The 13308-nt window shown below is 36.7% G+C and overlaps 1 protein-coding gene across 6 annotated transcripts in view; it reads left to right on the top strand.

Moving 5' to 3' along the window:
• The first annotated feature begins 1134 nt into the window (after positions 1-1134).
• LOC108321443 (phospholipid-transporting ATPase 3) overlaps positions 1135-13308 on the top strand; it is a 37836-nt gene continuing 25662 nt past the window's right edge. For 2 of the 6 annotated variants that reach the window (XM_017553186.2, XM_052871629.1), the window contains exons 1-2: positions 1136-1574; positions 11301-11366. In XM_017553186.2, the coding sequence (XP_017408675.1) occupies positions 1380-1574; positions 11301-11366 (261 nt within the window). In that variant the 5' untranslated portion in view covers positions 1136-1379. Of the gene's footprint in view, positions 1575-2964; positions 3208-11300; positions 11367-13308 lie in introns of those variants that run through there. The other 4 variants (XM_052871628.1, XM_052871630.1, XM_052871631.1 and 1 more) reach the window with 4 other exon arrangements.

Below are 13308 nucleotides of genomic sequence, written 5' to 3'. Positions count from 1 at the left end.
AAGATAATTAAAATCCCTAATACTAGTTATAACAAGTCAAAATCACGAATTTTACAAAATAGAATTCCAACATTTTGAATATTTATACCATGGAGTATTTATTACCTCTAAAAATTTAAAATTAAAATTTAATTTATATTTTATTAAGTTAAATTTATTTTAAATCAAATTTTATTTTATATTTTATTAAGTTAAATTTAATTAAAATTAAAAATTCAATTTATATTTAATTTAATTTATATTATGTTTTATATTTTTATTTATATTTTATTTTAAAATTTTATAAAATATTTTTTTAAATAGGTAAGAAATATGTACTATTCATATGTACTATTCATATTTAATCCGTTGCTCTCCCTAATTCGAATAGGCAAGGGAATTTCTTTATTGTTGGTGCAAAACGAAAATATAGAGGTGTAGGAAAAAAAACTTTCTGTTTTTTTAATCAAGTAGTTTCTTGTGATTTCATTGTATATAAATAGGCCCTTTCTTTTTGTACCCCAAAAGTTTGAAAATACTAATATTAATTTAGGCAATGAATGGTTTGAGCTGTGTATTGTGGTGGTAGTTGTAGGTGGCTGGTGGTGGTTGACCTTGTAAATGCATTTTCAATGAGTCTCTTAGGTTTTTGTTTTTCAGTTATGGACTGGACAATTCAAAACCTTAAATTTAATTTTTTATTCCAACCATGACTACAGCAAAAACACATTAAAATCTTAAATTATACATATATATTTTGGTGTCTATTGAAAGGATGACGAAAAAGAAGAAGGAAGCATCCTTTCTTGCCTTCTTAAATGAGAGGATCCAAATTGACGTAGCAAAATAGCGTTGTGGTTAAGTAAAATAATAATCAACCACCCACCATGTTTGAATTTTTAAACCTTCAAGGAACGGGTCACGGATCCTTGGAAAACCATACGAAAACTCGTCTTTGACATATCGTGTCTTATGAAATTTTTAAGGGTGTGAAGTTGGTACTTAGTCTTTATAAATTTTAAAATATCTCAAAACATTTAATTAAACTAAGACAAATATTAGGAATAAAATAATATTTTTTGAGGGTGTAATATTATTTAGTGAATTTTGTTATGGAATTTAGCAGACCCCGAGAGAATTTAGCGCTAAAAGGAAAACAAAATAGAACAGAAGGGTAAAACCGTCAAAAGGCGAATTTGAGGGTTGAATCTCTTGGCTTCAGCGTCGTTTGGAAGAAGCACCAAGTAGCGTTTGCGCCCGAGAGAAATTTTCATTGCTTCGTTCATTCGTGTTTAAAAGCAATTGGTTGACAGAGAAAGAGAAGAAGAAGAAGAAGAAGAAGAAGAAGAAGAAGAAGAAGAAGAAGAAGAAGAGGAAGCGATTGCATGAAAAATTAAAGGATGAAGGGATGGGATGGGATTCAATCTTCTTTATCTTCTCGATCGAGTTCCACGTTGGGCCATCAAGCTTCCTCTCGGTTGGGCCACCAACCTTCCTCTCGATCTGTTCGACTCGGCCGAGTTCAGCCTCAGGCTCCGACTCACCGGACCATCTTCTGCAACGATCGCGAGGCCAATTTTCCTATTCGATTCAAGGTTCAACCGTTTTCCTCTCCGGTTTATTATTTGTTCTTTCATTTCGTGTTTGTGTTTTTGTGGTTGGTTGATGCTTTTGCCTGATTCTGTAGTGGTTGAGGATGCTTGTTCAGTGTTTGCTTGAGTGAGTTTCTTGATTGCTTTTTTTTTTTGTTAATGTTTAGTTTAGTCAAATATCGAGGGTTGGTTCAGCTTGAGCTTTGGTGAATTGATGTTTCTGTGCATTTGACTATTGAGTTTTGTTTGATCTTTGAAATGGTTTTAAGAGTTTATCCGTGTAAGTGCTTTCTTGGACTTCGAAACTCTCAGATTAACTTATATTTTGTTTTTACGGGATCTATCCCACGAAAGAAGAGGTTCTAATAAAACCTTTAGGGTTTTCTTGAGGATGCCTATTCAGTCAGTAAGAGTCAGTAAAATGAAATACATCCACATGGGCCTTTGAAATTTCAAATTGCAATCAAATGGAATCACGAGAAACAGGAATAGGGACTACTTGGTCTTGGCATTTTACTTTTCTTTGAAGGAGATGTTTAGTTGAATGTTTCGATCATGAGGTGATGTGAGATTCGAGTGGCTGCATCAATGTTCGAAAGCAAGTTGTGGTAGCTCCTACTGTAAAATTGAGATGATGGTAGGACCTTCCTTAGGTGGTTTGAGCATGTATAGAGAATACCTGTGGAAGCCCAGGTAAAGAAACAGATCCGATGGAGGTTACTCCTAATTCTAGAAGCTTAATATAAGTGAAACAATTACGACAGATTCAGTAGCTAATGTTCATTTATAGACATGCTTTGCATCTGAACTCTTTGGTGTCTTTTGATTCATATAATTAATTCCACCAAAGTTGTCATCGTGATGTGTGCTAAAGTGGCACTATCCTGTTGCATCACGTCTGTACACTGCTCAATTGAAGCAATCACATCACAGATTGTGGTCATGTTTGGAGTGGTGCAAGTTGCAGCCACATTTGTGTATATTTTGTGGCATTTTACTTACAGTGACTTTGGTTTATGGTGGAAAACCCTACTCTGCTCCTACAATACTATGTTATCTAAGGTTTATTTTTGGGAATAATTTTGTGATTTTGCTTCACTTATTTGGGGTTCGGAATTGAAGCCCTTTTGTAAAACAATCGTGTACCCTTTTGTTTCTGCAACATGACTTATTATTCATTGGCGCAGTCTCCTAGTTTCTGATGTTTTCAGCACCTTTCTCATGTTGCTGGCCTGCATTACCTGGCACTGATCTGACATTTTGTTCTGTGGTTTTTATTTAGTTCTCTCTCTCATTGTTCCCTGTTCTCTCTTAGAGATTGTTCTAATCTTTTGTTTTAAATTCAGAGTCTCTTTTCTTCTTCCCTCTTATTTCTCGTTGCCTACACTTTCAGAATAATCAAGCCAGCTGGGAGCACGCGATGCTACCTTATGTTCTTTGCCACCTTTATTGCTGGTGGTTAGATCCAGCCCTCTTGTTTGAAACCTTCTCTTGGCTTGACTGTTTTCTTACTTGATAATTGTATTTGCTTTCCTCATCCATCTCTATCAAATGTTGTTTGAACCTTATCTTTGTCCCAGATGAAGTCTTGTTCAATCTATGGTCAGGTGCAGTTTGGTTTTTATATTTGTCCCAGGTGCAGTCTCCCTCCCATCTTTATCTTATTGCAGTCTGGACTCTGTATTCACTTCTTAAGTCCCATATGCTTTGTCCTTTTCCTCTGCCACTATAATAATTGCGGAATATTTCCTTTTAGAGTGCTTGATTCTGATCAACAAGCTTTAAAGATTAGTAAAGTTTAGCTTGAGGGTTAGTGTTAGAATATTTAGAAAATACATCATAAAATCTTTTTATATATTTTAGAATATTTTAGGTTTTTGTAACTTTTGTTTTTAATTAGAAAATGCAAATTACTTTAATTTTGTGTTGTTTTTTTAAGGTTTGTATAGTAAATATAAAAAACATAAAAAAGTTGTTTTCTCACAGTTCCTTACAGAAACTTTTGAAGATAAGGAATAATGTTTACTTTTAATAATTTAAATTGGAAACAGAAACATTTTTCGAACCAAATATGCCCATTGCTGAACTCTTGGGAGTGTTTTCCTTATTTCATTATATTTCCTAGTTAATTAGAATTCGGAATCTGGTATTTAGAATAAATAGGGATCAATGCTCTTTGTATTTTGCAACACATCATTAGATGAACTATATCAATATAATACTCTATTATTTAGAGTGTTCTCTCTATTTCATGCATTACTTAAATCCCTACAATTCAATTGGAAGGAATGGCATTTGACGTTGTTTTGAAGATTTTGTTACATTTTCATTCATTGAGTCTGTATGGAAAAACTTTTCTAAAAACACTTATAGGAGAAAAAAGCAAGAAGAAAAAACTAAATAAACTTGTCCGTAAGCTAAAATTAGCATATGCACAATTTAAAAATCAAAATTTATAGAAACTACGAGAGAACCTCTATTTATTATTTTTAAATAAGCCACTTTTAACTTCTAGAGAAACTTATTTCACTTTCCTTATTCTTCTGTTGTCAAAGTGTTTATTTTTCATGAATGAATTTAGTTTCCATGGGAAAGGGCATAAAAATCAGGATTTTACCTTATCTGAGAAGTGTGAAATGAACTCAGCAATAGAGAAAAATATATAACAAACTGAATTGTATGAATTCTTCACCACTGAAATAAGAAGCTTACAAGAATATTTATGGGTAACCGCATGCAACAAAAGATATGCATACAAAACAGTAATAACCAACAGCTCTAACAGAGTACATGAAAACAAAATATAGCTTTAGTAATAGCTAATAGCTCTAACTGAGTGCACACAATTTTTTCGTACCCTCCCTTAAACTCAAGGAGAAGATTTTTCAGAAGAAAAACACTTCACATCAATCTCCAAATGTTTACTGCAATCGTGAAACACCACATTTTGAGCAATAGATGGCGCTTTGGTTATCACAAAGAAGAACCGAAGTAGTAAATGAAACTTGCAATTCAGTGAGCAAAGTACAAAATCCATGTTAATTCAATAGATGTTTGAGCCAAACTTTTGTTTTTGGCTTCAATACTATAACAAGCAGTAACTTTCTGCTTGTGGGACCACCAAAATATTCAATTGGAACCAAGAAAGATGGCTGCTCTGGAAGTAGAGTGTCTATCATCAATATTAGAGACCCAATCAGGATCACAAAAAAGGCTTTCAGTGACAAAGGTTGTGTAATTGACACTTGCTGGAAATGTAGTCCTTGGAACAAAGTACCTTTTAGATGCTCTAGTTTGTGTTTAATGAAAACCCATTGAGAGTCTAGTGGTCTGGACATAAATTGCCAGATGTTGTTAACAGCAAGCTGATTTCTTGTGTAGTAAGAGGGATATATTGCAAAACACCTATCACTGAACGATAAAAAGTAGAATTTAAAAATTATTCGGCCCCGAGCTTTGATAATTTGCAATTTTAAACCTTAGGGGAAAAATTGGAATGAGCTTCTGCCATATGTGTTTTGTGAAGCAAGTCTCAAATATATTTGCTTTGAGTCTTAAGAACAAATTTATTGGGTAAATATTTAATTTCAAGGTCAAGAAAATTGTTAGAATAATTACTGTTATATATCATCATTAAGGCTTGTCTGCTAGACCATTAATGAGTTGTACCTAGTTCTGTACCTAGAGGTCTAGTGCAGACTCTTGATGTTCCATGTACTATTGTAATTTCAATATATATAGAAGATAATGAGAGGGATCAAGCCCTCAAGAATATATTTTATAAGTTTTAATCTCAAGTTGGTATCAGAGCAGGACCTGCCCTGGTTTCTGTCCTGGGTTGTCCACCAGCATTGTCATTGCTGTTCGCATCTGTCCGGTGCCCTTTGCCGTTGTCCGCGGTTGTCTTGTCACTATTTGCAGCTGTCAATTGCAGTTTGAAGTGCTTCAACTTGGTTCTCTGCCATCTCGCATCTGTCCGCTGGTGTCCGCCACTATCCGCCGCCGTTCGCCGTCACTGTTCCGTCCGGCGACCACTGGATCTGGTTCGTCTCTTCACGCGACGACCATCCCCATCGGTGCCGGAGTCTGATTCTCCTCCACGCTCCGCCACGTGTAACTTCTTTGTGCGCTGCGAACAGGCGCGTATTGTTCACGCGTTGCCCTCTGCCTGTTTGAAAGTCACCGTGACACCTCCATAGCTGTCGCCTGAGCCTCCTCTCTCTGTTCTGACCCTCAAAACCTTACTTTAGTGAAGTCCAGAAGCTCCCCTTGAAGAAAACCCTAAGAAACCCTCTAGGGTTTTCTGGTTCCTCACTGTCGCGCTTTTCCTTCTCCTATTTTTATCAAGAATGGCGTCTGGAAGTGTTCTTTCTTTCTCTGGAAGTCCCTCAATTACTTCCGAAAAGCTAAACAAAAAGAATTATTTGTCTTGGTCTGCTGCCGTGGAAATGCGGTTCCTTGGTCAAGGACATTATGACCACCTTGAGCAGGATGGAAGCCAAGTACCTTCTGAAAAAGCTGAATAATGGAAACAAGCAGATTTCCAATTGTGTGTCCTATTGTGGCAATCTGTGGAACCCCAACTTTTGATATCTCTTAGAGCCTTCAAAACATGTCACTCTTTTTGGAAGAAAGCTCAAAGCATTTATGCTAATGATATTCAACGTCTCTATGATACAACAAACTTGGGGATTGAGATGATTGTGCCAAGCTGTTAGGCTTTATTGAGCAGATACTCTTGATACTCTTCCTCAGTGAGCTTGGAGTTGGAAGTGGGAGTTTCAGCCTTAGAGATATTGGCTGTTTTTGAAGGAAAACCATGCAAGGAGTAGCAGTTTTCTTGGGTGTGACCCACCCTCTTACAGTAAGTGCAGTGTGGACGTCCCCGACCTCCACGTCCTCCTCCTTTAGTGCCACATCCTCCTCTTCCTCGCGTGGCAACCATGACAGATGGTTCCATTGTTTCATGAGCTTCCTGAGATTGAGGCACTGGAACACGAAGAAGACGTGTGGTCAAGGCTTCCAAGGAAGGGACCTCATGACTTGTCAGAAGTTGATCTCTGATATGATTCAAATCTGGATGTAAAGCACGGAGGATCATCACCATATAATACTTGTCAAGCTTCTTCTTGATGTCTTCCAAAGATTCCACTTCGAAGAACATTCTCAACTCTTTCACAGCTGCTTGGGCTTTAGTCATGAAGGAGACCATATCATGGTCTGTCATTTTGAGACATGCAAGCTTGTTTGTTGTATCATAGAGACGTTGAATATCATTAGCATAAATGCTTTGAGCTTTCTTCCAAAACGAGTGACATGTTTTGAAGGCTCTAAGAGATATCAAAAGTCGGGGTTCCACAGATTGCCACAATAGGGCACACAATTGGAAATCTGCTTGTTTCCATTGTTCAGCTTTTTCAGAAGGTACTTGGCTTCCATCCTGCTCAAGGTGGTCATAATGTCCTTGACCGAGAAACCACATTTCCACGGCAGCAGACCAAGAGAGGTAATTCTTTCCGTTTAGCTTTTCAGAAGTAATTGAGGGACTTCCAGAGAAAGAAAGAACACTTCCAGACGCCATTGTTGATAAAAATAGGAGAGGAACCAGAAAGGAGCCAGAAAACTGAGAGGAACTAGAAAACCCTAGGGGTTTCTTAGGGTTTTCTTCAAGGGGAGCTTCTGGACCTCACTGAAGCAGGGTTTTGAGCGGCAGAGCAGAGAGAGGAGGTACAGGCGACGGCTATGGAGGTGTCGCAGTGACTTTCTGATGGCCAGAGGGCGGCGCGTGAGCTGCACGCGCCTGTTTGCTGCGCACAAAGAAGCGGCGCGTGGCGGAGCGTGGGGAAGAATCAGACGCTGGCACCGGTGGGGTTGGTTGTCGCGTGAAGAGGCGAACCAGATCCAGTGGTCGCCGGATGGAACAATGACGGCGGACGGCGGTGGAGGGCGGCGGACGGCGGCGGATAGATGCGAGATGGCAGAGAACTAACTTGAAGAGCTTCAAACTGTAGTTGACAGCTGCCGATAGTGGCAAGACAACCGCGGATGGCGGCAATGGCCACCGGAAAGATGCAAACATCAATGACAATGCTGGTGGACCACTTTAGGACAGAAACCAGAGCAGGATGAACCTGCTATGATACCAACTTGAGATAAAAATGTTCTTGAGGGCTTGAAAGACACCTCTCATGTTTTGTTATTTATATAGATAAAGAGTTGATACAATAGAGAGATAGAGGGTCAAGTCACTATCCTAGACTGCTAGGTACAATGATTAGAGATAACCCAACACACTACCCCGTATTTTAGTCCTACTGACTACACTAACAAGTAGACTTAGTAATTATTCTAACATGAAGAAAAAGGAAGCCTTCAGGTATCAGGATATTGTGATGCCGATTGGGCAGGTTCTCCTATTGATAGATGATCTACTACTGGATATTGTGTTTTCCTTGGAGGAAACATTATCTCATGGAAAAGTAAGAAACAAAATGTAGTGGCTCGATCAACAGCTGAAGCTGAATATAGGGCAATGACGTCACTAACATGTGAACTTATATGGGTGAAGTAGTTCCTTCAAGAGCTTAGCTTCTGTGACATCCAGAGTATGAAGATGTATTGTGATAACCAAGCTGCTCTTCACATTGCATCAAATCCAGTGTTTCACGAGAGAACTAAACATATAGAAATTGATTGTCATTTTGTTCGGGAAAAGTTATTGTCAAAAGAAATATGTACCGAGTTTGTTGGATCAAATGACCAACTCGCAGATGTGTTGACTAAGTCATTAAGGGGACCTTGGATTGAGTTTATTTGTTCCAAGCTTGGTACATACAATCTGTATGCTCCAGCTTGAGGGGGAGTGTTAGAATAATTACTGTTATATATCATCATTAAGGCTTGTCTGCTAGACCATTAATGAGTCGTACGTAGTTCTGTACCTAGAGGTCTAGTGCAGACTCTTGATGTTCCATGTACTCTTGTGTTTCCAATATATATAGAAGATAATGAGAGGGATCTGTTAAGCCCTCAAGAATATATTTTATCAGTTTTAATCTCAAGTAAAATAATCTAGATGACGAAGTTATATAAGAGAAAATGTAGCATGAGATTTTGTTTGAAGACCAAAGTATTCATGAATCTTCTCCCAAACCTCTAGGAGTGACTCGTGACAAAACCAACATAGAGGGAGTAGATTGAAACCAAACAAGTAATGTTTGGTCTTGAATTTCCCAGGCTTGATACTTCAGATTAATGTGATGAAGTGTACAATCATCTTCAGTGAGATAGCATGGCTGAAACTACAGGATTCACGTAAAAATTTTTGCTCTAGATACCATGTGAAACGAACTGCATGCTAGCAAATTTATGACAAAACTGTATTCGTTCTTTACTGGTGAAATTAGAAGCTTACAAGAGACTTATAGATAACCACTCGCAATAAAATATATATCCTATAAAACAGTAATAGCTAACAGAGTACACATACAAAACAAGAGATATAGCTGTATAATAGCTAACAGCTCTAAAGACAACACGTACAAATTTTTCGTACACAATATAAGTATACCCTTTTATAGGAGGGGAGGTAAAGATGGCAGATTGTAGAAGTTGTAAATCAAATAGTTCAACTTTACAAATTTTATAATTCATATTAATGATCCATATAAATGTCAAGTGATCTTTTATTGAGCAACCTGTAATGCTGTAAGAAACTTAACAATTCCAAAATTAGCACATACAGCATATACATTTCATTATAAGGCATAAAACATAAATGCCAAAAGCTAATTATAGTATACCAATCTTAGAATGTAGATGTCTAATTAAAAAAATGTGCTACTTTGTGAAGAATGGTGTGTGACTGTGGGTTCAAACAAGAATGGTGAGTTGGCTTGGACTTCAAACAAGCAAGAAAGCCAAGCCAAAAAGTGAAAATACCCACCCTTGTACAGCAAATTTGAAGACCAAAGTTTTCAAATTGACATCGTAAATCATTTATTTTTGAGTCTTTAATTGTTATTTTGTATCGAATCATATGATTCAGGTACAATGAAAAATTACTTCAAATATACCATATAGAAGATATATAGTTCTCAATGCAAACACTTCAAAGTAGAAATAGATAGAATGGCTTAAGCATTGGCCTAAACAAAATTTTTAGTCATATCTAAGTTTATGAAGTGTTTATTTTAGAAGAATGAAAAGACAACAACTAAATACTTAAGTAGAGTACATGCATGGAATAAGTGAAACAGTTAAATAGCTAAATAGAGTACATCCACTGAATAAGTGAGTGACAAATAAAAGTGGAATAATCAAATAGGATAAGTTGACAAGTGCTTTTGGAATTTCCTTTTCATCTACAATTTTTTGCTTGACTTTATTATTTTTGGGAATTGGTTACAGAGTAAAAACCTATTGTGAATCTTATTGGGGATACGAAATTTCATAGATTCATTCATATATAGTAAGATACAAAGTCATTTAAGATTTATCTTGTGATAGAAATTGGCAGGTAGCCAAAATGTATTGTATCAAAATATTCAAATTGTGAATCACATAATATTGTGATAACTATAAAACAAACTAATTGATCTAGCATGGGTTTAACTACAATTGATTGCACTATTCCATTTTTCTTGACGTTTAACATTGAACTAGGGTGCAAATAGCGGTTGACAGCAGTTTAGAAAATTTTGTAGTGTTTTTTCTGGATAACAGGCATAAGTATTTGTTGGAAGTCCCACATCGACTAGAGATAAGGCCAATTTATAGTTTATAAGTGGGTGCAAACCTCACCCTACAAGCCGGTTTTGTGGGGTTGAGTTAGGCTTAAAGTCCACTTCTAACATGGTATCAGAGCCATGGTTAGAGCCTATCCTAGCGATAATTTGTTGTTTGTTGGACATATTGTTTCACTCGCTATCGGACTGTTATCGGACCACCCATTAAAAATGTCTAATCTTACGCTCGAGATGTATATACTTCGGCATAAGGGGGTGTGTTGGAAGTTCCACATCGATTAAAGATAAGACCAATTCATAGTTTATAAGTGGGTGTAAAACTCACCCTACAAGCCGATTTTGTGGGGTTGAGTTAGGCTTAAAGTCCACTTCTAACAGTATTTTTTTGACTATGGAGAAGAGAAATGTAATCTCATTTATAAGAAATAAAATGCAAAAAAAATGTATTATATTGAATCAAAAAGGTGGATAGGACTCGTAGTATAATCATTGAATTGTATAATTAGATATGTGATATGGTGGTTATATTCATTTGAAATCTCTTTAATTGATATGAAGGAAGTCAAACTCTTGTGAAGCATGAAAAAGGATATTGGTAAGTGGATTTTTATTTCCAAGGCAATGTTGTTTCTACCAATCTGGGACTTTTAGATTATCTGGGATGGAAGAATTCACGTAAAAAGCTTGTGATGTATAAGATTGCCCATTATTATTGGCCAGACATTTGAAAATAATAATTCTATGAAACTTACCTACTTTTTTCTAGTTTTCTTTAAACATGTATATCAACTGAAATTCAGTCAATAAAGTCAGCGCAGTTTGCCTATTTAATTGATCATTGTGAAATCAAATCGATTCTAGTTTCTGTTTCTTGTAGTTTCAACTATTTCTTGTAATTTCAACTATTTCTTGTTTGTATTATAATGTATATTTCACATACCCATTTTTAGTAATTTTGATTAGTTAATTTCCACTGTGACAGGGGAATTCTATATCAACCACCAAATATAACTTCTTCACCTTTTTGCCAAAAGGACTATTTGAGCAGGTAAGTTACTCCAAGCTTCTGATTTTAAAGAGCATGTCAGACGCAATTGATTTCCAGTGTTCAAACAATGAAAAGTCTTTTACGTACATGAGTTGTTAGTTACATTTTCTGGAAACTATTATCTTTAGTATTTTATGAAAGTATATATTGCGACTCTTTTAGTTGGCACATTTTTGCAAATATGATTAATTACCAGTGTTGTTAAAATCAAGAGTAAGATCGTAAAATTGCACGATCCTACGAGTTTGGAGCACCAAGCGAGTTGACATAGAGGGCGGATTTTAAGTGGTGTGGATCTGAACGACTATGCAAGGATACTTGCTTAATGGGGGGATCATGGGCCATGTTAATCCTTTTTGTCCTGTGATCGACCCAATTCATGAGAAGCCCAACACTCTTACCTTTTTCAACTAGGGTTGCATTCATCGGCACATGCCACTCTGAGTCGCTGGCACTCGCTGCTCGTGGAGTTGTCGGAGCCCGCTTTCCTTGGAGTTGCTGACACTTTCCACCCTTGCACGCGCCTGCTGCTGTCGCAGTCAGTGATGCTTCGCCTCTGTTTCTCTACTCTTTACTTTGCTCTCGACCTCTGTTTATTTTAGGGCTTCTTTTAGTGATGTAGTTGCCTTGGTTGTTCTGCGGGGAGCTTGAATGGTTGTTCTGCTGGCATCCACACTCATTGGTTGTTTTTATCCACGACTTATGTACTAGATTTTCTACTTAAACTTTTAATAAACTGATAGGTACCAAAAGATTACAAGACCGGGACTGATCTGATCTGTTTCAAAGAGATATGAAATCTGATAAAAAGAAAAATGCAGATGAAATTACAAAACGGAAAAATATAATACTGGACAAAGAGTGTCTAATCACTCTTGAAAATCCTTGCCCACCTTTTTCCTCCTTTTTCTTGCAGTTTGCCAAACATCTTCATAATCTGCTAGAACAAATTAGTTCGGTTGCAGAGGGGCTGACTTCTGCTCTGCAAAGTGCAGCTGCTACACTAGTACCCAATTCCATCATTTGATAGAGCCTTCCATGCTGTCTTTCAAGAAGTGAGTTTTACGAAGGGATGGATCCCCTTTTATGACCTTCTCACCTCTTTCCATCCTTTTTCAGATTGAGATTTATTAAATTTGCTTCTATATCCCCCAGACTGGCCAGCCAATCCATTCTTATATCCACTTCTGTTCCCCCAAGATTGAATGAGAAGTTTTGCAGCATAGTGATTGGTTGTACGTCAAGTTTAATTTCTTTTATATTTATTTCTCTCAGGAAAGCATTAAGTTTTCATAAGAAATTAGCTTTAAGAAAGGAGAAAGCAAAGCACAAACCATGGGGGACGCCACCTAACCCATGAAATCAAGCAAACCTAAACCTGTGATAGCCTGTATTGAATTAGAAGAAAAAAAAAACTTGTGAAATGAGCAGTAGTTTATACCAAACAATAAAAACTATATTGAAATGTAATGTTTCTTTATTATTATTATTTATGTATGGGAACCCAACTTTTAGGTTAGGGTTCAAGGAAGTGCCTTGACCTTTTGTATTATGCTCCTTTGTACTCTAAATACAGGAGTAAAATTGTAACAGTGTAGTAAGTCTGTTTTACTTCATTCAAGTTCTTCAAGTAACTATACCCATATAAGCATTCCACATAGGCTATTCCTCCAAAATTCTAATACGGACATTTGAACTGCATGATTATTTGTTTTCATATCTTCGAGTATAGTGTATAACCAGATCTTTCTTCTTAAGGGACCTTCCTAAGTTCTTTTTTACCACAGCTTGAGGTGAAATTTCTTGCTTAGCTGAATCAAGTTCCTCCTCTTTTTCAACTGTCACCTCAAAATTTTGATGGTATTCTGAATATTAGGTTGTTCCTCTGAAGATTATAAATTCTGAGTTTGCTGTCCTCTCTCAGATTCTGAACCAGATAGAC

Source organism: Vigna angularis, chromosome 1 (genome assembly GCF_016808095.1).
Source record: "Vigna angularis cultivar LongXiaoDou No.4 chromosome 1, ASM1680809v1, whole genome shotgun sequence".
Lineage (NCBI taxonomy): Eukaryota > Viridiplantae > Streptophyta > Magnoliopsida > Fabales > Fabaceae > Vigna > Vigna angularis.
Note: the sequence above shows the minus strand (reverse complement) of the source record. Positions and strands in the feature narration are given on the sequence as shown.